The sequence below is a fragment of the Rhinolophus ferrumequinum genome, chromosome 3, assembly GCF_004115265.2.
Source record: "Rhinolophus ferrumequinum isolate MPI-CBG mRhiFer1 chromosome 3, mRhiFer1_v1.p, whole genome shotgun sequence".
Lineage (NCBI taxonomy): Eukaryota > Metazoa > Chordata > Mammalia > Chiroptera > Rhinolophidae > Rhinolophus > Rhinolophus ferrumequinum.
The window spans coordinates 15174794-15199838 of NC_046286.1; the positions used below are offsets into that span (position 1 = coordinate 15174794).

Genomic DNA, 25045 nt, shown 5'->3' on the forward strand with positions numbered 1-25045 from the left:
TCTTTGCTGCTTCTTTGAGATAATATTGGAGACTTGAATATGTGGAGTTCTTTTCATTGTCAGGAGTATAATTTTTAACTAAATGTAATAACTTAATAATAAGAAAGAACAATGGGAACATCTTATAAAGTTCCCACAATTTCCCTGCATTTATACCATCTACAAGAAGTTACCCAATGTGAAAAAAGAGAGAATTTCAAATATTGGATTGATAGAGGTTGTGACCTTGGCCTAAATGTCTGACCTAAAATTTCAGATATTTGAGTTTCACACTATTGAAACATATATCTGTTAGGAGTGCTTTCAACTGAAAATAACTCTTTTCCAAAGTAATTGTACCATTTTACAACTTACTTGAAAACAGCCAGCAAGGCACTGAGACTCTCAGTCCAGCAGCCCTTGAGGAACAGAATTCCACCAATAACCTGAGTGAGCTTGAAAGTGGACCCTTTTTTAATCAAGCTTTCAGATGAGATCACAGCCTTGTGAACAATTTGATGCAGCATTTCAGTAGATGAGACTTTGAACTTGAACTGGTTGAGACCCTGAAGTAGAGGACCCAGCTTAGCTGGATTCCTGACCCACAGAAAGGAAGAGAATAAATGTGTTTTGTTTCAACCACTAACTCTGTGGTAAATTATTAAATGACAATAGATAACAAATACAAACATTTCAAATTTAGTGGGAGCAGGGACCATGTAGCAGTTAGCTGCGGTACCTGTTCACCTAATTCCAAGAGCCAAGGGAGGGCAGACTGTCTTGGTGATTCAGAAATACTTCAGAGAGATTACTTATTAATAGAAAAAAATTACCCAGTTCGCCAGTTAAAACTGGAACTGAGAATCAAAGAATTTGTTTCACTGGAGAAATGAGGAAACCCTGAGAGGGATGTGGCTTTATTTAGACCAGACACTGAGCAGCAGAAGCTGGCATATGAACGAGGCTGAGACTTGTTATGGGAGTAGGCTATGAACCCCAGGAGGTAAACATTAAACATAACCATATAACAAAAGGCTTTAAAGAGGGTTAAGAAAGCCAACTAACCATCAAGGGAAGTATCAAGGGAAGTTGTAGATTCTCCTTTACTGGAATCCATAAAAAATTAGTGTGATTGTAACTTGCTAAATAAATGACAAGAATCTTAATTGATGATCAAAATCATTCACTGTTCTTTTTCTGTGAATAATTTCCTCTTTTTTCTTTTTGCCTCTCCTATCTTCTTAGGGCAACCACTGATGTATTAGTCTGCTCAGGCTGCCATAACGAAATATCACAGGTTGGGTGGCTTAAACAACAGACATTTATTTTGTCATTATGAAAAGTGGAAGTCCGCGATCAAGGCGCTATCAGGGTTGAATTCTGGTGAGAACTCTCTTCCTGGCTTTTATTAGGTTGGTGCAAAAGTAATTGCGGTTTTTGCAATTATTTTTAACCTTTTAAACCCCAATTACTTTTTCACCAACCTAATAAATGACCATCTTCTCACTGTGTCCTCATATGACCTTCCCTGTGTGTGGGTGTGCCAGATCTCTGGTGTCTTTTCCTCTTCTTATAAGGACATATAAGTCCTATCAGATTAGGGCCCAATTTTTATGACCTCATTTATTATTAGTTATCTCCCTAAAGTCCCTATCTCGTTATACAGTCACATCGGGTGTTAGGGTTTCAACACATGAACTGGGTTCTGAATAGATCAGACAGTCCTGTCTCTTCTAAGCATAGGAGACTGAACCCCATTCTTTCTCATGTTTCTTTCTGTTCATGGATCTATGACTCAAGGGACCCAATGCCAACTTCCATTGCCCAATTCCAGAGAGAAAGCACAAGGAGAACTAACAAGGATACGTGTTCTTCTTACCTGAGCATATCACTCCTGGACAGGTCTGCCTACTCTTCTGGGACCAGAAACAATGTTAGACACAAACCAAGATGGCATGCTCTGCTGGAAATCATGGAGCTGAGGCTGAGTAAATCCAAGGACAGGAGTAAATGGTAACCCTGAAGCATTCCTGCGGCTCTCTCTCTAGAGATTCCACACTTTGTATTGTCTCTGCCGAGCTATTCAGAGTAGATTATTCCACCTTTGTCATCAACTAGTTTCTCATTGGCGTTAAATGAGTTCAAATAATATAGCACATGTGACAGTATTTCATAAACCCTAAGGTCCAATGATAAAGTATAGATTTAGCTGCCTCTGCTATCACTATACCATCACTCCGACCACCCCCACCCCCACTTTGGGCGGGTAGTGCAGTTTCTTATTTAAAACTGTAGGCTCTGGACTCAAACTGCCTCAGCTCAAGGCCCAGCACTTTGGGCTAAACTTTGGTTAATCTAGGCTTTCTCATCTGCAAAATGGAGGAATAAGAATAAGAATCAACTTTATAGATTGTCATAAGGATTAAATGAGAAAAAATTCAGGTAAAGGACAGTACTGGGAACAAAGTATTCAGCAGATGTTAGTTATCATTCCTCCAGGGAAGAGAGCTGCATGCTAACTTTTCTTGGGTCTCTTGTCCTTTACGAGATCTTTTCAACACATTGAGTTAACACTATCACCTAGAGTGCAATAGTCTAGTTAAGGCCAGAATGAAGTATATCTAATGATTAGGAATTGTAACGAAACAACCAAAAAAGATAATGTACTTCTGTAGGCTCGGGGAGGTCATGGCCCTAACGGATGTCACAAGCGACACCTTGAGAAAAGCCCAGGTTGGGAGAAAACATTGGTCCAGCACTGTTACCGTTGTGAGAGACTGATGGAGGTTTAAAAGTCTACATTTGCTTGTCTCTTCCCTGGCTTCACCCAGGTGACTTGGTGACACATTTCTTATTGCGACACATCTAATAGCGAGAAGAACCTCAAGTTCCATTTTCAGGAATTCTGTAATTCTGAAGAAGTGAGAGCATGTGATTGGTCATGAAGCAGAATGTTCCTTTCAAGCGCCCTTGGGCGGTCTAAGGAAGTTCAACAATGTGTTTTTGTCAAGAAGTTGTCTGGGAAAGAAAGTCACTCCGAAATCTGGCTACACCTGGTGAATGAAACACATGAGTTTATTTTTATTCTTTTCAAATCTCAGTGGAAAGAAAAAGAAAGGTATAAGCACACAGGACGAGGAAAATAGGAAAAGAGACTAGCAGGAACATTTTGGAAGCTAGAGAGCTGAAGAAAACAAGGTGACTTACAGATTAGAGAAGCTAATCTCAGCAGGCGCTGGAGGCAGGTAGGAGGCTAGTGCATGGGGAGGAACCTCAGAAATATTAAGCACCAGATACTGTGTTTCCCTGAAAATAAGACCAGGTCTTATATTAAGTTTTGCTCCAAAAGACGCATGAGTGGTTATGTTCAGGGGACGTCCTCCTGAAAAATCATGGTAGGGCTTATTTTCCGGTTAGGTCTTATTTTCGGGGAAACATGGTAGCTCTGAAAGTGGGGTGGTATTGGGCTTAAAAATAGGAAGATTATCTGAAACAGTGAATAAGGGGCAATTGGAACCCCCGCTCAGCCTCCCTGCCCAGTCAGGCCTAGGGTTTCATATGATAGACCATGGTTATTTTCTGCTGTAATGATTCCTTGTTCCCATGGTGACATAACTTGTTTTCTGTTGTGGCTGCTCCTTTTCCAGACTCCCTAGACTAGAGGCCAGACCCCCTGGGGAGACTGAACTAGAAAGACTTGGGTATCAGGGGTAGTGGGTACAGCTGGGGTGGGTGGTGGTGGGTGTGAGCCCTTGTAGACAGACTACGGCCTGAATGGCTGCCTCTCTGTCACCTCCTAGAATACTGGTTGTGTTACCATAGACTCAAAGGGCGCTCTTGCCTGCACGTATCCAAGCCAAGTATTTCAGGAACTGGTGCCAAACCTGGAGACACAGGTGAGCCTGTGCCCTCAAAAGCCTGGCTTCCAGAAGGCCTCCAGTGACTAGATTATATAAGGGGAAATCATGACTCGTGGTTGCTATGGGAGTTGGGGCTGAGGGTTTTACTGATTGGTCAGGGCTACGGCAGGGAGCCATCGATTATAGCACCAGGTCCTGGCGTCAGTCATGGTATTGTTTGGTCTGGTTCCCAGGGGATGCGGTCTGTGGGGCTGTTCCACTCTCATGAGTCGGAGCCAAAACATAACGGAGGCGAGGGTGTTAACTTTGTTTGACTAAAATCTTATTGTAGTTTGAGGTTTGGTTATTGTGTCTTGGTCATTGTTGATGGACCTGAAGCTTTATTCTTAAAGCTGGCACTGACTAGAACCTAATGTCCCAAGGGCTTAATGATTAAAAGGAGTGGACGTATAGTACAGTATATGCACAGCTAGGAGGGTCTGGGGAAAGAATGCAAGTGAGTCATAGCTCTATCCGGCTACACCAAGCTGGCTGGGGTTAAAGCAGAAAGCATGCTAGAGACCTGAAGTTCATGTATGGTTACAATTGCCAGACTTCAACCCTCCAGAGAGGAGATTGGACAGCTCTTCTCTGGATAAACTGATTTGAGATGAACTTTAGTTAATGATAACATATTAATATTGGTTCATTGATTCTAACAAATGTACCTTGCCAATGTCAGCAATTGGTATTTGGGGAAGGTGGATACAGAACATACAGCAACTCTCTGTCCTAGCTTCACAACTTTTCTGTAAATCTAAAACCATTCTGAAAAATAAAGTCTATTAAGAAGAATGTCTATAATGTTGTATCAAACTTCATAAATGTGTACTTAAATTATTCTTAAACTACACACAAAAAAAGATGCAGAGAGTTTGAAGTCCTACAATCAAACTGATATGGAGATCAATTTACAATAAAGTTCACAGTCAATGAGCTCTACTCATAACCACATAATCAATTCAATCATATTTTCAGCGTTTCACCTAAACTGTGACTAAAGCACCAAGAATCACAAGACATTGGAGAAAACTTCTAACACACGGTTTTGGTTTCTCAACATTAGTACTATTGATATTTGGGGTCAGATAATTCATTGTTGTGGGGGCTGCGCTGTACAATGTAAGATGTTTAGTGGCATCCTTGATCTCTACCTGTCAGATGCCAATAGCACATGTCTTCAGTTGTGATGACCAAAAATGTTTTCAGACATGACCAATAGTTCCTGAGGGCAAAATCTCTCCTATTGACAACCACTGTGAGAGAGAGAGAGAGAGAGAGAGAGAGAGAGAGAGAGAGAGAGAGAGAGAGAAAGAGAGAGAGAGAGAGAGAAGATCAAATAAACAAAAACCAAGAAGTAAGAAGAAAGAAAATGTGCAATAAGAAGAAAGAAATAGGACAAAGAAAAAACAACAAGCAAAACCTCTCCAGAGTGATAAGAGAAAATATTGTTTAAAACAAGAACAGAAGGCAATAGAGAAAAAACATCCCAAGAATGAAAAATACTCTTAAGAATTAAGTACATGTCAACAGAAATAAAAAATTACATGGAGGATTTGGAAGAGAAAGTTTAAGAAATTTCCCAGAAAATAGAACAAAAAGGCAATGAGATAGAAAATTGTAGAGGGAGAGGATAAAAAAAAGAATTAGAGGATAATTTCAGATGATCTAAGATCCAAGTAATATTTCAAAAGAGAACGGAGAAGATATAGAGAAGGACCATGTCACATAATTCATTCAAGAAAAGTGTCCATAATTGAAGGATATTGTAACCTAACCTATACATGCAGTTTAGCACATAATCTAGTATAGATTAACCTCTGTTTAGAGTTTATATTTTTGCCTCGATTAACCTGTAACCGCACTTAGATCACTCTAATATTTATAAAGTTTGTGTAATGCTATTGCAGGGAAAGAGCCAGGAGAGCAGTTTCCAGGCTCTCGGCCTCACGTGGAAAGGTGCTGGCTCCGTTATTAGATGGCCATCAGCTGTAACCAGTTGACTATTAGCCACCATTGTTTTATATACAGCTGCTGTGGCTACTGGCTACGCTAGCAAGTGTGGATTGCAGCTAGCAAGTGCTGTTGGCAAGCGGATTGTGGATTGCAGACGTGTTGATCCTGCTTCCTGTGTCTCTCCCGGCCGCTGCGAGACTGGGGTGCAGGGGGACCCCTCATTTGGGTACTGGCGGATGTTTGCTTTTGTGTCTCAACCAGCTGCCATTGAGAATGTGGTGGTGTGACTCCCCTATCTATGGCTCCGTTGTTGTTCCTTTTTGGCCTCACCATATATCCTGCGTTCTTGTGTGGGGAGCAGGAGCCGAGTCCCTGCATTGCAGTTATCTTGTAATTTGCTGAAAGTTACAGAAAGTTGCAGAAAGACCAAGAATTAATCCGATGTTTATCCATACCTACAATCCCTGACACTGATGTGTGCTAGACCTGTTTCTGAGGAACAAACCCAGGACGTTTTGCAGGACCAGAGGGTAAACCAGCTGAAACCGCCTGAGACCAGCTGGAACAGCCTGAAGGACCCTCCAGGGACCTCATGAACTTCCCTCATCACAATACTAAAATCTCCACCCAGGGGCAGATTTTCCGCCCTTTTTGAACATGTGATATATGTGTAGCCATGTTTCCTGACTGCACGTGCGCTGGAATATCCCCACCTATACATGCAATGACAAAGCCTACTACCTTGATGTTTATGTCTGATTTCCCCTAATAAAAGTGGATTAGATGCTTTGTTCGGGGACACACTGCTCTGGGAACGATTCCTGGTGTGTCCTTGCTTGCTGGCTTGCAATAAATTTCCTTCTCATAAAATCATCCCAGAGTTGTGTTTTGGCTGGCAACTACTAAGCATTTGGACCCGGTTTGGTCTGGTAACAATCCGCGTTTCCACATTGAAAGGACCCATGAGGTATCTAGTACATGGAATTTCACAATGGTTTGGGACAAAGCAGTCCTAAAAGCTTCCAGGCAGGAAATAAAGCCTACATAAAAGAATCAGGAATGAGAATGACATGGGGCTTCTAGAAGCTAAAAAGCAACGGAGAGATGCCTTCAAAATTCTGAAGGAATTCCAACAAAACAAACTATCTTTCAAGTGTGAAGGTGCAATAATGACATTTTCAGACATGCAGGGTCTTGTAAATTTCACCTTTAAAGAGTTCCCTTCTTAGGGAAGTTACTGGAAAATATCCTATGTCAAAACTAGGGAGCACACCTTTTTCTTCACCCATGGGTTCAGTGGAAGTAGAATGGTTAGGAGGCTCTGATGGGCCCCAAATCACACTAGGAGTACTCACCAGGCAGCCCTTTCGCTTTGTTACAAAACAAGTCTTGGGGATGCGGCCCTGGCAGTTCTGCAGCTGTGGCAGGGAGGGGCTCAGGTGTCCTCAGGTCTTCCAAAAGCGGTTCTTTTATTTCCTGCCCACTCCTCTGTGTATTTGCTGACACTGGGCTCAGAGTTTCTCTTACGCTCAGCTGTAAATAATAGTTGTGACAGCCACGGTAGCCTTCACCTGTATAGGTTTTTCTGTTGTGGCTTTAGCAGATCTAGTTTCTCTGTTAATGTGCTTTCCGTATTCCAGGAATGACTCAGATTTTGTGGACAACTGATGATACCCTTTATTGGCTTTCACAGCTATTATATATATTTTCTTTTGATGACTTTTTCTTTAATTTCCAAGAGAATTGAGAGGATCAGTTGGGCAGTAAACATGTGTGTTCCATCTACCATTTTAAACAAAAGGCTCATAAAGAGATTTTTCCCTTTCCACCATATTGACATATATGGAGCTTCTGCTTAACTGAGGCCCTCAAATATTTATCATGTTTCTCTTCTCAGATTCAGTGTTTCATCCTTATACTTGTATATTTTTAAACAGCTAAATACAGGACTTCACATTTATGCCTATTACATTTTATTTAGTATTTAGCTGGTCACTCTTTCAGTTGAAAGTGAAGAAACCCCATTTACACTGGATTAAGCTAAAAGAAGTTGCTTGCATCTGCAAAGTCCAGAGGATGTTAACTTCAGGTATAGTTTGATCCAGGTGTTCAAATAATGACATTAAAATCTCCTCCCTACTTCCCTCCTTTCCTCTTAGTCTTTCGTCTTTTCTTCAAGTATCCATGGCCTCTCATACACCGGCAGTGGTGGTGACATGTGTTGGCTCTGAGAGGGGCAGTTGCCTGCCAGACAGGGCAAACTGGGGGGCGGCCAGGTCCTCTCTTGAAACCAGTGCAATTGTATATTGAAGACAAAAAAGTCTTTTAACTTATAAACAGCTAAAAACTTAACGTATTTATTTGTATGTTTTTGTCATTTGAAGCTTCTCTTGCTCAATTTTGTAAAGCTAATATAAGATATAGTTCATCATAATCATACGGACCACCCACCCCTCTGCTAAGTTATGGCAAAAAGTAACAGAAATGGAGTGAACTGAACATAAATAACAGTTGAAGGTAAAGGGAAGGATTGGTTACTACTTGTAGCTCATCATCTGCCTTTTTTCCCCAAGTTTTCAGAAACTTCTGGAATGGGGCTTCTGCTGCTACTGCCCCAAAAGACTATAATGAAGGGTTTGCTTAGGTTCTGGCTTTTGGAACTGTTATGTTTCCTATGTTGGAGGAGGTCCTCAAGAGAGCGTGACCCCGGTTGACCCGAGATCTGGGCCCAGGCAATCGGAAGCTCCTCAGTCCTTCCCTCATCCTTCGATTGTCTGTTCCGCCCATCACTCACATGCTAGGAGCTGTGAAGGAGGAGGCAGCCGTGAGAAAGCAATGCATTGTTGAGGCCGTCTGGACTGAAAACATGACTGAACCCCCTTAACGCCTCTATACGATAATTTAAGATGCTGGCAGGGGGGTGAAGAGATCTGCTCCGTTCAGAGACACCCAAGACAAACCTCTTACGAAAGTTCCCTTGCTTATTGAACTGCCCCCCACAAATCTTTCTTTGCTCTCTCCTTGCCCTCTGTGTATGGGGACCAATTTTGGATTTTACCTGGGGAAGTCCTGATGTTGACAGCCAACACTCTACAACCAGGTTCATCAGTGTGAGAACAGTATCTTAACTTGGTTTCCCACATTCCTAACATGGTATCTGAGAATAAGAATAAAGACAGTGGTTTTCTTGGCTGTTCACTTAGTCTAGCAAGAGGAAATGACTTTATTTTTGTTTTAGCTCAGTGTATACTGCTTGCTTGCCTGAAACCATCCTGTTATTCTCAGTATTCTCGTCAGGAGTAGCTGGTTCTCAGAACTCTGGTGTGCTCCTGGGGTAACTACCTTTCTGGCAATCACGGTAGAGCTTTGTTCAGAGCACTTTTACTGGAGGTCATTGGAATGGCCATTGGCAGAGATTTATCTGAGCCTGAGGCTTGGCAGCAATGCCGGGGTATTTTTTTCAAAACAGCAAGGTCAACAAAATGGAAAGGATGGACTGAGGATAGAGACAGAGAAGGCAGCTTGGTCACACTAATAATTACTGCGGGAAGGGAAATTGTACGCTTTGAGCATTTTTTTTTTTTTTTTTGATGACCACTATATACACAGAAGTAGTTCAAAGTATCTGCTCTGCAGTCATAGCTCTGCTCGGGGTGTGATAGAACCCTTGAACTTGAGTGTTCTCTAAACTGTACTGTGCATGGAAATAATGGGAGCGAGGCTCTTGTTAACGGCAGATTCTGCTTTAGATCAGGGGTGGGGCTGAGGCTGCATCACCAGCCAGCTCCCAGGGGGTGTGGATGCTGATACAGGCAGTGCATGGAACACGGAGTACCAAGGACGTAACTCTCCTGGGCTTTGGTCGCCTCACCTGTGAAGTGGGACATCGGTACCTTCCTCATAGGGTCACTGATAGACTTAAATCAGAATGTAAAAAACTTAGAAGAGGTCTTGGCACAGAGTGAGCCCTCAAACAGTGACTATTACTTGTGGAGAATAGGAGTAACAAAATCACCACCATGAAGATTAAGTGAGAGTAAGAGTATCAAGTGCTTCCCGTGGGCCTGGGGCACTGGCCATGGACTTCCTACGCACTCAGCACTTGATGTGTGTTCTCATTTAATCCCTCCTAACTCTATGCGATAGATACTAATATCCTGCCTCTTTGCAGAAGTGTAAACCCAGACATAGTCTAAGAAACTTGCAGACGATCACAAGTTTACTAAGCAGAAGAGCTGGGCTCATGTGGCACCAAAATTTGTGAACTGAGTCACCAATAATAATTGCTAGTGTTATTAGTATTATCTTATTAAGTCCTCATGGCAAAGGTGGGGTATTATACCCATTTTACAAGAAAGGCAACAAACTTTCAGGGACCTTAGTAACTTGCTTAAAGTCATGTACACAATCTAGATCCCTTTCCCATACACGATGGGCCAAAGATGACACACTTGTCAGAATTTGGGTCCTGGCCTCCTGGCCACAGACCCCTCTGTGTTCTTTTTCCATAAGGGCCCCTGACAACAGCACAGCAGGTGTTCTCTGTCCTCCTCGCCCACAGTGGTGTGGAGAGAAGCCCTCCTTCCAGCACTGTGGGATTTGTTAGCAGCATTTCTACTCCATCACCCTGCACTCGGCCGTAAAACCCAAAGAAAGCATGGAATGGAGTTTTGCTATGCTGCTTTTGGAAAAGCTACCAATCCCTGGTATCACTGATACGTATTAGGAATACAAAGGCCAGGGGATGAATGGAAATGGGTTGTACAATTCCAGAGAGCTCCAGGTGATAGTGAGAAGGCTATTGAGGATGTGTGAGGATAGTTTCTCTGGAACACAGACTCTGAGAGGGAGAGATTTATTGGGGAGCCTTTCGTGTCCCAAGCTGTGGGGAGTGAGGGAAGTGTGTTTATGGAGAGGGGACAGTTGAGCTGAGATGCAGAGGCCTCAGCCAAGCCCACAAGTAGCTCTGGGGTGGCCCTTCAGAGCTGTCTGATTGGGCCTTCCCACTCCCCCATGACCAGCCACTGCATGCAAGTTCTCCCTGGGGTGGGGGTATGTGACCTTGAGTGGGTGTGGCAATCTCTCCAGATGAGTGCAGTACCACTCGGTGGAGGGCCATGAGCCACCAACACGCCAGCCTGTGGAGGCATGAGTGCCTCTACCCTAAAGGGAAGGCTGGGGCTCACACCACAGTACCCACTGCAGCGTATCAGGCGGCCTACCGGCTGCTGAGCGTGGCAGAACGATGGAGACAGTTATAAATCTTGTCTTAAGAATAAAATGATGCCATCTGCAAATCCAAAGTCTGTTTGGGGAACAATAATGATTGCACTAATGGTTGTCACTAATCAAGGAGGCTCCAAGTCCTGTCCAGTCCTGAAAGTTTTCAAACTCGATTATTGGATGAGAATGGAAGATAGTGCAAAAGAGCCGAGGAAGTATTGTGCAACAAAACTTTTAGCACAGAGTATTTCAACCACTTCAGCCTATTCTGGGTTTATTTCTAATTTATACCAAGTGCACTTGGACACACACACACACACACACACCCAGGAACACACAATCTTGGATATGGCTTCCTTTTAGAGACAGAAAATCTCCTGAATCAACTCCAATCGCATTTCCCCAGACTATCTTCAAAAGGAGCAGAGGAATGAGTTTGACAGAAAACTTTTTGCTTGAAGTTTTCCCTTTCTCAGATTGCATAAATTTAAGGGGAAAGTCTGCCAAGTGTTCAGTGACGCTCGGCACAGTGGCTTCTGGCAGGGACACTCTGTACCAGCAGCTAAATGAATGTTTTCCTGAATCACTGACTTATCATTCTTTATCACCTGCTCTGCACCCCCTTGCCTGTGCCAAGGCCTTCTAAGTGATTTGAAAAGGGATAGAAAAAAAAAGAAGCAAATTTTCTAGAACCGTGAAAGACACTACATATTGACGTCGGTTGCTGAGAATTTGTTTGGTAGGTAAGACTGCAGAGATGCATGCAGCTAGTCAAAGCTCTCTTTTCAAATCTAAAGTGGGAGTAGGGGGTCAATCCCCCATACTAGAGTATCTCCACATTTAGGGCTGTGGCTGTGTGGTAGGAAGCTTCCGCCATGTCTTCCAAGATGAAATTGAGTCATCAAATCCCCCCACTGAAAACCCTTATCCTTGTGCTTAAAACGAATTCCAAGCCCCCTAGCTTGGCCTACCAAGCTCTACAGAGCCTAGACCCTGCACCCTTTCCCAGCTTCCTTTGGGGCCACACTCGTTCTCTCTGCTTCTGCCCTACTGATGAACCTTTAGGTTCCTCCAGTATGAGGAGGCCTTTCCAAATCCACGGACTTCACCCCTGCTGCCTGGAATGCTCTTTTAGCACTTCAATGGCCGGCTTCCTTCTTCAGTTCAGCTTCAAGGGCACCTCTTCAGACCCTGATCCTTCCCTTTTATTCTCTATTCTCATAGTCCGATCTTGCTTTTCTTCCCTGTGCTCACCTACCAGAATTAATAATTATTTTTCTGCTTGTTTTTCATTTATCGTCTCTTTCCCACACTTGACTCTACTCCTTGAAATGGCCGGGACAATCTCCACCTTGCTCACCACCTTGCTCACCAGTGTCAGGTACACAGTAGGTCCTTGGTAAATGTTTGTCACTTGAATGAATAGTGTCTCATCCAGAGCTTAAGTCCTATGCTTTCTATTTTATCACATACTTATTTATAGAGTTTTAAAGGAAGGCCTTGTCTATATGGAAATGCTTCACAAATGTAAGATGGATGTATTTTAGGATGAGGGGACATTCTGAATTATTTTTGCAACTAAGGGCTCCTGTTCGCCTGTTCTCCTAATGGTTTTGTTTCAGTTGTGGTATAGTTTACATACAGTATATTGCGCACATTTTAAATGAATTTTACATATGTATACTTCCATAGAGATCTAGATGGAGATGTAGAATGTTTACAGCGCCCCAGAAGGCTCCCAGGGGTCCCCTCTCAGTCGATACCCTCCAAAAGGTAACCACTATTATAATTTCTATCAATATAGGTCCGTTTTGACTGCTACTTAACATCAGAAATGGACTCACAGATCATATACTGTTTCATGTCTGTCTTTTTCTACTCCAAAGTATGATTTTGAGATCCATCCATGTTGTTGTATGTCTCAGTAATTTGTTTCTTATTGCTTCGTAATATTCCCTTCTGTAAAAAATATGTCATAGCTTATTTATCCATTCTACAGTTGAAGGACATTTGGTTTGTATCCAGTTAATGGCTATTATAGGCAATGCTGCTGGGACATTATTGTATAAGTACTTTGGTAAGTGTGAGCATTTGTATCTGCTGGGTCTATGTCCTAGAGTGGACTGGCTCCCAGATAGGCACACGTTTAGCCTTAGTACATACTACTAGTGTTCTAGGGTGGCATTACCAGCACGTACTGCTCCTTGCTCTGTATGTCACCAGCACTTTGAATTTCCCCATACTCAATTTTGGCCATTTTGCTAAGTGTGTGGTATATGCTTTTGAAATTTTGAGTTGCCTTTCCCTGATGCAAAATGATGCTGAATACTTTTTTTAAAGTGTATGTGCCCTATGGGTATTTTAGGTTATGTGTATGTATGAATTCCCTATGTTTCTGAAGTGCCTGTTTATAGCATTTTGATCATTTTTTTACAAATGAATTGTCTTTTTCTTAATTGATTTGTGGGAGGCTGTTTTTTTTTCTTCACATTTTGCGTATGAGTTATTTAACAACTATATGTATTGTTAAGTATCTTCTCCCAGTCTGTGGTTTTCCTTTTCACTCTCCTAATAGTGTAATTTGATGAACACATGCTCTTAATTTTAATGAAATACAATGTACTGATCTTTTAGGATAGTGTTTTTTGTCTTCTCTGTAACAAATTTTTGCCTACTTTGGGTCTCTGATAGTGTTTCAAACAAAAGCATAGAGTTGGGTAGATGTTAAAAGAGGGGCCTAGTACCTTGTTATGTCTTTTAGGACCAAGATGGGGGAAGCATGAGAATAAGACAAGGGTGCTCCCACTTCCCCTTATTACAACCCAACCCATCCTTCCAGGCCTTGCTCAAATTCCCCTCCCTTCATGAGATGGCTGCCAACCAGCTTCCCCCCTCTGCTTATGTCAGGAAGAGCTCAGATGGGTTAACTTCATCTCTTGGTAACTTCTTAGAAAGACTATAGGCTGAATTGCGTTCCTCCACAATTATCACTCAAACATATTCAACTCAGGCAGACAACACAGAAATTACACTACAGGGACAAAGAGTCATTCACCAGGTATATTTGAAATCTAAGCTCGTTGAGCTATACACGTGCACAAATGATTCAGGTGGTGGAAATCTCCCCCCTCCCCTCCATATTTAAACTTTTCAAACTTAAAATAGTGCTAAAGAAGTTTGCATAATGTGCGTCATGGAAATGCTGAGGCAAGTCTGACTTTCACAGTGCTGGGAGCGTCCACTGATACACTTCCAGGAGTTTTTCCTGCTTCTTACCACTCTTCTGGAAAGTTCCTCTTCCTCTCTCCCCAAATCCAACCTAATGAAAGAATTACTTGATCTGAGACAGATTAACATTGACAGTTTGCAATCAATTTCACCAAGTCTAATCACTTAGGTCACACACTCCACTGAGTCTTTATTTTACGATTACACAGACCGGTCATTTCAACTTTTACTAAATTTGGTTGGAAATGTCTGATGTATCTGTTTTAAAACATTTAAAAATCACTTCCAAATATTTTCTCTCATCCAGATTTCTTTAGAACCTGCATTCTGAAAATTCTGAGTAGCTTAAAAAGTCCAACAACCCGCAGGTGACAGAGAAGATTCAGCACGAAATGGCTGACAGCTGCAGTTCTCCGTTCATCTCAATACCTGAGGGCTATTGAGACCTTCCTCTTCCACTAGAGGGCAACGCTTCCCCACTATTAAGTCTAGTCGTTCATTTGCCAATGAAAAACCAAAATTCTCCACAGCAAAGGAAAGTCAAAGCATTTGCTTAGTATACACTCCTCAGATTTTATTCTTAAGAGGAGCCTTCATTTTTCTTACAGAAACTCAGGATTCTACAGGCAACGCTGTCCTCAGTTTCACCTGTACTGTGTCCAGTACTATATTGCTATATTCACAGTAGAACGGACTTTGATTTCTGAGTGCTCTGTCTATGTTTTAAGTTTCTGATGAAACTAACATACACCTTAGTCAAAAACCACAACCATCCTTCCATCCGTTGGCTGGGTTATTGTTCTTGTGTGTGTTTCTGAGGCTTGGGTAATGAAAGTATTTCCCCACTCCATCGTAGTAATTGGCATTTGCAGCTAATGAAATCCATTAATGTACAGGAGTAGATGAGGCCCGGCACATATATAGCAGAAGGTAATGGTTCTATAGGTGTATCTTGTGTAATGCACTTTGGGCTAGAGAAATAGAAAAATCACATGTATCGAAAACAAATACATTTTTGAGTAATATGGGCATTTCATGAGTAGGATCGGCATACATTTATCTCTCATCCTTTCCCTCTTAATATGCTCAGCAGCTGCTACATTCTGGAGATCTAGCTTCATCCAAATTGTCTACTACTGACACTTGCATCTTCACTTTAAAAACAAGTGGTCTTGATAGCAAAGATGTTGGCTAATCATTTATATATTGGCATGAGAAGTTTTGTGCCCTTTCAAAATTCAGCATTATCCATAATAGAGTGTAATATTATCAGATTATCTGTATTATTATATGAATGCATTCATAAGCAATGCATATATTATGTTTTTAAGCAGCTAATGGCTGAACAATCACTAAATAAAAAAACATCCAGATTTTAAAAGCACAGCTGAAACATTTGTACAAATATACAAAGAGAAAAAAACAATCGTTCAGACACCGTGAAACTTTTGTAATAAATAGGTTTGTCTGAAATCGGTCTCTATCACCCTGGACACGCCTCGCCAATGAGGCTGGGAAAGTTCTATACGGAAGTGGTGTTCAAAATCTACTGAGGAATATCTTTGGGGCCAAGCTCAGTTTTGCCTCCAGGAATTTTAACAGAGTTATGAAGTATTGACTCAAAATACTGAATAATACCCAGGCTTGTTGAGCTGGACAATGCTGATAATTTTTCTAATCTAGGTAGGACATGGCTGGATGCGGACCATCTGTGAGTTATAGGATATCCTCAAATCATGAAAATAAATGCTGGTGATCATGCATGTCCCGGGAATGTTGGGAGGCAGAGGACTGAGTGAGACCAGGTAGGAATATCTCATGCAGTCAAAGTCAAGGTTACTTAATGGTCCTACTTAAGTGGCCAGGAGAAAAAACAATACATACATGTCAGGACGACTGAAACGGCTCACAAACAACACTGGTGCTATTTGTTACTGGTGCCTCTGGCTTAGATCACCAGGAGAGAATGAAGATATAGACCGTGCTGATTGTTTAATAAGAAAATACTACTTTTTTTCCCCCTAGAACCTTCTAAATAATGGATTATACTTTATGGGTATGATATGATCAGGAAACATATCACCTTTTCCTAGCCCTTTTGTCCGAGAGGCTTGATTACAAGGAAGGAATCTCAAACAACCAAACACCCAGGGATTTAAAGGCAATTCTTTTTTTTTTTTTTTCGACAAACAACAAGGGAGAGAAAAGCATGATAAAGAGGAGACAGATATTATCATCGAGGCGGAGTGGTGAGCTCAGTTGGACACGGAAGGTGGCAGGCCGGGACGCCGGGTTTGGATGATTTTTGGCTTTGGGGAAGTCTTTGGATCCTCTTCTTCCTCTATGTCACTGTCACACACATGCACGACGACACTTGGGGTGGACTCAGTCCCTGCATGGAGCTCATATTTCTCTCCTGAAAAGCAAGAAAAGTGAGTGTCTTAAACAATCAAAGTTGATTGACTCAAGTTTTGGCGATTAGAAGTCCGATATCCAGGTGTTGAGAGCGCCACGCTCCCTCTGAAGATGCTAGTAAAGGACTGATTCCTGGGCTCTGTCCTAGCTTCTGGCACTTCCTTGGCTTGTGGCAGCCATAACTCCAGTCTTCCCATGGTGTTCTCCCTGTATGAGAGCCAGCACCCACATTTCCCCTCTTTATAAGGACACCAGGCATTTTGAAGTAGGCCCCCCCCCCATGGCCTCATTTTAATTTAGTCATCTGCAAAGACCCTAATTCCAAATAAAGTCACATTCACAGGAATTAGGACTTCAACATCTTTTGGGGGGGGCCATGATTCAACCCATGACAACAGCGGACTCTGAATGTTTGCTTTCTTCCCAGCATGACTTACAAGAGCTTTGATACTTATTGCATTATCAATGCTCCTCATTCTCTGACGTCAGAATTCAACACTGTACCTACAAGAACCTAACACACGAGTTTGCTGTTTTCACCAAGATGTGCACAGTAGCACATAAAGAGTACCCCAGATCTGGAACTGATGGTACTTGCTCTAGTCACCCAGAAAGGGCACTTTCCACTCCAGGAGGAGGATAATAGGCACGGTTCCTGGACTGGGTGGTATCTGCCTTTGATCCAGGAGGGAAGGCAGGATTTAGGGAATCTCAGAGAGAGGTAAGGCCATGCTTTTTGCAATTCTGAATGAGAGACACCCTCACATAAGAGACAAAGGAAGAAATGACTTCTGAGTGATCAAACGAGGTGGCTCTTGTTTTTGTCGACAGGGTTTGTTCGAAGGGCTCTCTCTGCATGTTTGGAGGAGAACTGCCTTTTGAAGGAACACTACTGGCTGCCATAGTCCCATTCATGGTTCTGCTGGTTGTGACGCAGGGATGATGCAGGCAGCAGTCTCTTGTCATCTGTTGTGGGGTTAACAGAAAAGAATCTGCCATAGCAGAGCAAGTGTGGAGACTGTGGTACCTAGGGGTGAGGTGGTGGGGGAGGTGGTGACACAGGGACCCCAGCCAAGGGGCTAGGGGACACCCTGCCCCTTTCCTCATCTGTTGGTAAGAAGCTAGCTTTTTTTTTTTTTTCCCAATAGTAGTAAGAGATACATAATGAAGCTAGCCTTTTGATTAAACCATGTGGTTGCTCTGGCTTGGATAAAGAACATCCATTTAAAGACTGGTCAGGTTGCAATGTCTTTACTTCTTCAAAAGTGGATGCTTTCCTCTCAGTCTAGGTGCGCTGGGGGCCCACTCAGGACCGGGGAGGGGGCAGGGCAACTTTTTCGTGGATTTAACAAAGTCATATCGCTTGGTAGAGATATTTTATTGCTGTGATCCCATTAACTTTGACATTTCATTGTTCTATTTTTGGAAACTTTCGTGCTATTAAAATCCAGCAAAGCTTAACAGCTGTTGAGAGCCCACAAAATCAAAAGAAATAGCTTTGGTCTTGCTGAATTGAATTTCTCTTTTTTTGATCTCTTTCCCTTTGGGCTTCAGCTTATTCCTCTACCATGGGGGCTGGCGTCAACGCTGTCACCCTGCATGGGGACCAACGAGGCTCAGTAGGGGTCAAGGACTAGGGTAGGTCCGGTCCTGTCCCAGTGCAGTGAGCAGGGCCACACAGAGCAGCATGTCTTGTAAAGGACAAGCAGAGTTTCACCCATCACACTCTCTCTCCTCTAGTCTGTATTCAAACTGCCCTTTCCTGTGAGCAGAAAGGAGCGAAAGCCCTCAGAAAATGCATTGATCAGAGTTTTCCAACTATCCCCGTGAAACAAATTCCCAGCCACGCAAAGGCAAAATCCTCTGGCACATGGTCAAACGTTAAATTCTCATTCAAACCTTTGGAACTGACGTAGGCTTAGCCACTGCTCAAAACAGACGCCAAAGTTCTGTTTTCCTTCTTTTCCTGTGAGGGGGGAGACAGGTTGGTGACAACTTCCAGATTCCCGCAAGTCTGGAGGAAATGGAGATGCCCACAGGCTGCCTCCTTTCTCAGGAGGGCGGAGGTTGGGTCCCTGTGCTGACCAGGGGGCTGGGGGACGTGGCCACGTGCTTTTAGTCCAATCCCAGACTTGTGACCCAAGACCCCTGGAAGTTCTCCATCATGTCACCTATTGCATATGGGTCCTGAGTTGGTCCCTTCTTGAATTCTAAAATAATCGGTATGATTATGCGCAGTTTATAAAAATCAGCATAATGCAGACTTGTTAAGGGTGGGCTGATAATATAGATAAAACTGTATTTACGTGGAGTGAAGCACAGTGCAGACTCAGATTCCTAATAAGAAAATGTTTGTGATGGAGGGAACTTCAGTGTCTCCCAGGACAAGTCCTTGAATGGATTCTGCCAGGAATAGATAGAATCCCTGCAGGGGAGGCTTTCCAAATACAGCAAAGTCTAGCTGGCACAAGGTGAAGCCTTGCTTTATTTATTTATAAAAATTATTGATTTATTATTTTCCGTTATATAGTTGACATTCAATATTATTTTATATTAGTTTCAGGTGTACAGCAGAGCGGTTCGACATTTATATAATTTATGCAGTGATCCCTCCAATTAGTCTAGTACCCACCTGGCGCTCTACATAGTTATTGCAACATTATTGACTAGATTCTGTATACTATCTTCTATATCCCTGTGACGATTTTTATAACTACCAATTTTATAACTATCAATTTCTTAGTCCCTTCACCCTTTTCACCCAGCTCCCCAACCCTCTCTCCCCTCTGGCAACCATCAGCTTGTTCTCTGTATCTATGAGCTTGCCTCTGTTTTGTTTGTTCATTTATTTTGTTCTTTAGATTCCACATATAAGTGAGATCATATGATATTTGTCTTTCTCAGCCTGACTTGTTTCACTGAGCATAATACCCTCTAGGTCCGTGCATGTTGTCTCAAATGGTTAAGATTTAATTCGTTCTTATGGCCTAGTAATTTTCCATTGAATATATGTACCACATCTTCTTTATCCAATCGTCTATTGACAAGCATTTGGGTTGCCTCCCTATCTTGGCTATTGTAAATAATACTGCAATGAACATAGGGCTGCATATACAAGAATAAATTCAAAATGGATTAAAGATTTAAATGTAGGAACCGAAACTATAAAACTGCTAAAAGAAAATATAGGCAGTAAACTCTGACATTGCTCTTAGTAGTGTTCTTTTCTGACCTCCTCGAGCAAGGGAAACAAAAGGGAAAAAAACACACCAACAAATGGGACTACATCAAAAGTAAAAAGTTTTTGCACAGCAAAGGAAACTGCCATGAACAAAACAGAAAGGTTTGCTTTATTCCTCGGCTGTTTGCTGTTCTCAGAAGATTCTTTTTCTGGAACAACATGAGCTTCCCACTCCTGTCCCTGTGAGAAGGAGAATGATTTATTTTCCTTGTCAATCTATGTTTCTTTCCCAACTATCACATTTCGCTTAGAGACTCCATCATTCTTCTAGCCTTCTACATGCAATTCCATAGAGTCAATCATTCTTGAATCCTCTTTCTTTCATCCATTGTTGTTAAGTCACTGAGCGTTACTGCATGTCACTTTGAAACGTTTCTCCAGGTGTTGCCTCCCACACCCTGCTTGTAATGACCTATCCATGGTTCACCTCCTCCCACCCAGAGCACTCTCAGCTGGTTTCTTCATCACAGGAAGTAATCTTCCCTGTCAGAATAACCTTCCTAAAAACATTTGGAAACATCACCTTATCATTGCTAGTGCTGCGACTCTGAATGTTATACATTTCTAAGCCTCAATTTTCCTCATCAGTAAAATGGGAATGACTACCACATCCCTGGCATACTACGAAATAATGAATTAATTATGTGTTAAATACTTTATGCAGACCTCCCGAGATCATGATATGATTATTTAAGGTGCTGTTGTGGTCAGTGCGGCCCACCCCGCAATAACTTCTGGTTTTCAATGTGATAACTAATCTAGTCACACTACACGATAGTTAAAGAATGAAGCAGCTGAACAATTGCAAGGAGCTTTCACTCAGTGGGGTCACTGTTGGAAACAGCAATAACGGGGGGATGGTGACCTGCTGGATCCCACAGTTCAAGTAACTGGGGTGCCATGAATTCTGATCCTCAAACTCGAATGGTCCTTTTTCGCTTCACCAGTGCCCCCCTTCTCTCCTCATTGGTAAGTTTTTCTCCTTTTGCTAATCTCCTCCTATCCATTTCCAAACTTCTACTCCCATGAGAAGGAAAAATCTTAAGTTGCTTTTTTAATGAGCTGTCTGATTTTCTTTTTCTGAAAAAGTGTGGGCTACATATTTATCATGCTTGATTATATTACCTTTTGTATTACTCATTGGTTATTTTATCTGGTGATGCTTTATATTGCAAACCACTGAAGCCAGGATTTTAACTTCTTTTGTGATTGCTGCAGCTTAGGGTGCGTGCAAGTGCTCAGTAAATGTGTTATGGATTTATGAAGGCACCAAGCTTGACCATTTATGGCCTACATGTATAACGTCCAGTACATATGCGTGCATCAATTTGTCCCCTATAATTAAACGTGTATAACTTTAGCTTTTCAACTGAACTGAAAACTACTTAAGGGCAGGCATTTGTCTTATTTTCAGTAAGTATGCTCTCAGTGCTAGGAATAGGTGTCAGAGAAATGGCCATCTGCCTTAAACAGAACTACTACTTACTGCGTACTTACCAAGGCCAGACACAGCTTCAAGTACTTCACATAAGTTAGACATTTAATTGGGACAGCAGTTCTCTAACACGGGTTATATAATGTCTAGATCATACAGGAGGAAAGTGAGATCACACAGGTAGTAAATGGCAGAGCAAGGATTCCATCAAACTCAATCAAACCCTGTCTGACTTCAAAGAATGTTCTCATAATTAATCGTCAGGCCTGCTTCTCATTATTCCCACTATTTTCTACATGAGACTCTACTGAAGGAAGCCTAGTTTTAACTTTTACTTTTAATACATTTGCATGGCAATTCACGTTTTTAATGAATATTGGTTCTCGAGCTAAAGAAGGACTGTTTATTCCTTTTGCATCTTGTTTCTTTTTGTTTTGGCCAAATGCTAGTTTTTGTAAGCACGGTCTCCTTGACAATGAAGCTTCTCAAAAGACAACGTTTAATACATTATAAAAAGAAAAGGACTATAAACTATAGACTGAGTTAATTTACATCTCTTAGGGTAGCTCTGGACTCTGGACAAAGATCCTCTCTGTTTCCTTCTTGCTTTGACTTTATTATCTCCCATATTGAATTCTCAACAGGAAAGTTATGTGTGGTAGCAGATTGATTGTGTTTTGCAAAGATGGTCATAATATCTCCTGCCCAACATTTTTACTCTTCAGGAATCTTGCTACTCCTTCATCGAGCACTGTTCCCAGTGTGTTTCCTCTCCTCAAATCTGGGCAGGCCTTTCTGACTGCTACTAATACTGGATGGCAGAGGCAACCAGTGTGACTTCTGAGTTAGGTCACAAAAATGCACGCATTGCACTTTGCTCTGTCGGATGCTCAGTCCTCGAGCCTCACCTCCATGTTGTCAGGAAGCCCCAGCGGCCCATGAAGAGGCTCACTTGGGAAGGAACCAGGGTCCTTGGCCCACAGCCCATCTGAGCTATCAGCCAACAGCCACCTTCCAGCCACACGAGCCAACCACCTGGAAAGGTGATTCGCCAATCCGCAGCTGAGCTGCCCCAGCAACAATGCACGGAGCAGAGACGAGCTGTCCCCTGAGCCCTGCCCAAATAGCAGATTTGTGGGCAAAATAAATGATTGTTGTTTTAAGTCTTTTACTTTGGGGTAGTTTGTTACATAGCATGGGTCATAGAATTCATTTCATTTACAAGCAAGCTAAGCCACGATAATTGAGTTGAAATTAATTTTCTTTAATGGTCTTTTTCCCCCCTCTTTGTCCCCTGCTCACGGGCTATGTTAGAGTGGGTACTTCACCAGTTCCAGTGGTTTTTTGCAAGTGGAGGGAGATCTATTAGCTTACCACTGGGACCTCTCTCTGGCCCCTCCCGTATGCCTCTCTGGTGGAAGAGGAGCAACACCTGATGGTAACTTTGGGGGAGAAACCTGGAAATGCTCAGTTTTCCCTCTCCCACCTTTTTCTTTGAGCCATTCTGCCTGCCAAGGGTCTGTGCTGTGTTTTGCTCTGAGCCATCTGCTAAGCCCCGCAGAAAAGACCTGCTGTGGGCGGGGGGTGGGGGGGGCAGTCTGACGTTTTCCATCTCTGTGACAAGGTGAGTAACATTGCGTGGTTCTGGATTTCAGCATTCGGAATCCCTGGCGGTTCCTCGATGAAACCACATTCTCAGCCTCAGCCTTTCATCAGAAACAAAGCTGGCATGATTGAGCTCATCTGTTGCACTTCTTCTCTCACCCTGAGTGAGTTCTGAACCAAACAGGAAAAAGCACGTGTCGGTTATTAATCTATCTTGGATTTTAAGAAGCGATGATGGCTTATCAAGGCAAGTGCCAAGGAAGCTTCCAGCAGGATCCTTGAACGGAACTGTGCTGGGCTATTTGCTGAGCACTAAATATTAGGTTAGATTAAGAGCCCTTTATAGTTGATTAAGAAGAAGAAGAATGGAAATTCAATATTAAGATCATTTTATGCTTGCTCATGTTTAAAAGGCACTTCAATCCTCTACCCACAATATTTTTACTGTAAATGTGATTTTTTTTTTTTCCAGGAGGAAGTAGGGAGCCGTGGTCCCGGTCTACAAAATAAGTAAAATGAAATTTCTAGGTGTGTTCGTTTTACTGAGCATGCTGCCCGTTGGTTAGATGGAACACAGAGATTGAGGGAAGAGTTCAGAATAATTTGAGAGGGGCTTGCAAGGTAAGGTGTCCACATTTAGATTTCCTTTCCTTTTAAGTGTTAGGTTTAGGACTGAATCAGACTTGGCAGGGAGAGGAAAGCCCACAGGGCTGCCAAGCGCGTTTACTGCTCCCTTGTCAACGGTAGAGATGACGCAGGTGCTTGGCAGGGGTCTACCTCTCAGACAAAGGGGACAGGTGGAAAGGAGAGTGACGTGCCAGAAGGAGGGAAGGCGTGAGGAGTGAAAGGAGATGGGTGAACTTGTACTTTCTTCCCTCTACCCCGGCCTTGGCCAGTACTGGAGCTTACCAGGTCTCTGCACCCTCCGTCAATCCTGGCATGGCTAATGCTGCTTTGCTTTGGTTTGTTTGCAGCCAAAAGTGTTCCTCAAGAAAAGGACTGAGTTATAGTGAAAAACATCGGGAAGCTTCCCTAAACTGCACCCCTCCCATCCAGATATGCCCTTTATCTGTATTTGCAAGTTATCTGCTGGCAAGCTCGTCTTCCCCTATTTTTCCAAAGGGAAGGAAAGTAAGTGTGTGTCTGGGAAGTGGGGAGGGAGTGACACTTCTCTGTACTGTCCACTGTCCCCCTCTGTTCCCGTCTTCTGTCTGCTCCACACTGGTACCTCTGGCTCCTTACTAGGCACTCCTTGCTGCTATGACTCTGTCACATTTGAGAGTCATCTGATAAATACTGCTAAAGTGCAATTAGTGTGTACACTCTCAGTGGTGTCTGAAAATGCGATGGGATTTTTTTTTTTTTTTTGTCATAGGGACTGGGTGGAGTGTGGACACTGGCATTTAGCAGGAGAGGCCCAAAGATGCTAAATGTACTGCAATGTGTGGGATTGTGAGTTCCAAAATATCACATTGAGAAGCACTGAGCTAAGAGCTTAACATAGGCATTTACACTGTAACAGGAGACTAAGATATGGTTTAAAAACCAAGTGACAATAAATGGGTAACACACTGAGCATTTACTATGTCCAGGGCTGGACATATGGATGTAGATGGATGATCTCATTTGATGCTCACAACAATCCGATTTTACTCATGAGGAAGCTGAGGCACAGAGAGGTTAAGAAAGTTCCTGAAGGTCACATAGCTACTACAAGGTAGAGTCTGAATGCAAACTCACATCCTGCGTTTTAATCATCCTCCTCAAGCAAGAGAAATATCTCTCTTCATGTTGGAGCTTCATTTACAGCTACAAAAAAAAAAAAAAAAAAGAGGAGGTATACCAGGTCAGAGAGACTTATTGGAGACTTAAAACCACAGCTGTTTGGTAGCTGCCTATTAAGAAGTTCAATCTGAGAAAGAACTATTTTCTAAGCGGAAGTGCAAAGAGGGATTTAGGATTAAAAGAAATATTCCAGGGAGGAAGGAATATCCCAGGGAGGGAAGTCCTTTGCAAAATATTTTACTCTCCGATTCCTTTGTGTACCCATGAGCTCATATTTAA

At 42.5% G+C, this 25045-nt stretch overlaps 1 protein-coding gene across 6 annotated transcripts in view; it reads right to left on the reverse strand.

Moving 5' to 3' along the window:
- Nucleotides 1–14097: 14097 nt before the first annotated feature.
- Nucleotides 14098–25045, reverse strand: part of RCAN2 (regulator of calcineurin 2) — a 254032-nt gene continuing 243084 nt past the window's right edge. For all 6 annotated transcript variants that reach the window (XM_033102530.1, XM_033102529.1, XM_033102532.1 and 3 more), the window contains one exon: nucleotides 14098–16701. In XM_033102530.1, the coding sequence (XP_032958421.1) occupies nucleotides 16541–16701 (161 nt within the window). In that variant the 3' untranslated portion in view covers nucleotides 14098–16540. The remainder of the gene's footprint in view (nucleotides 16702–25045) is intronic.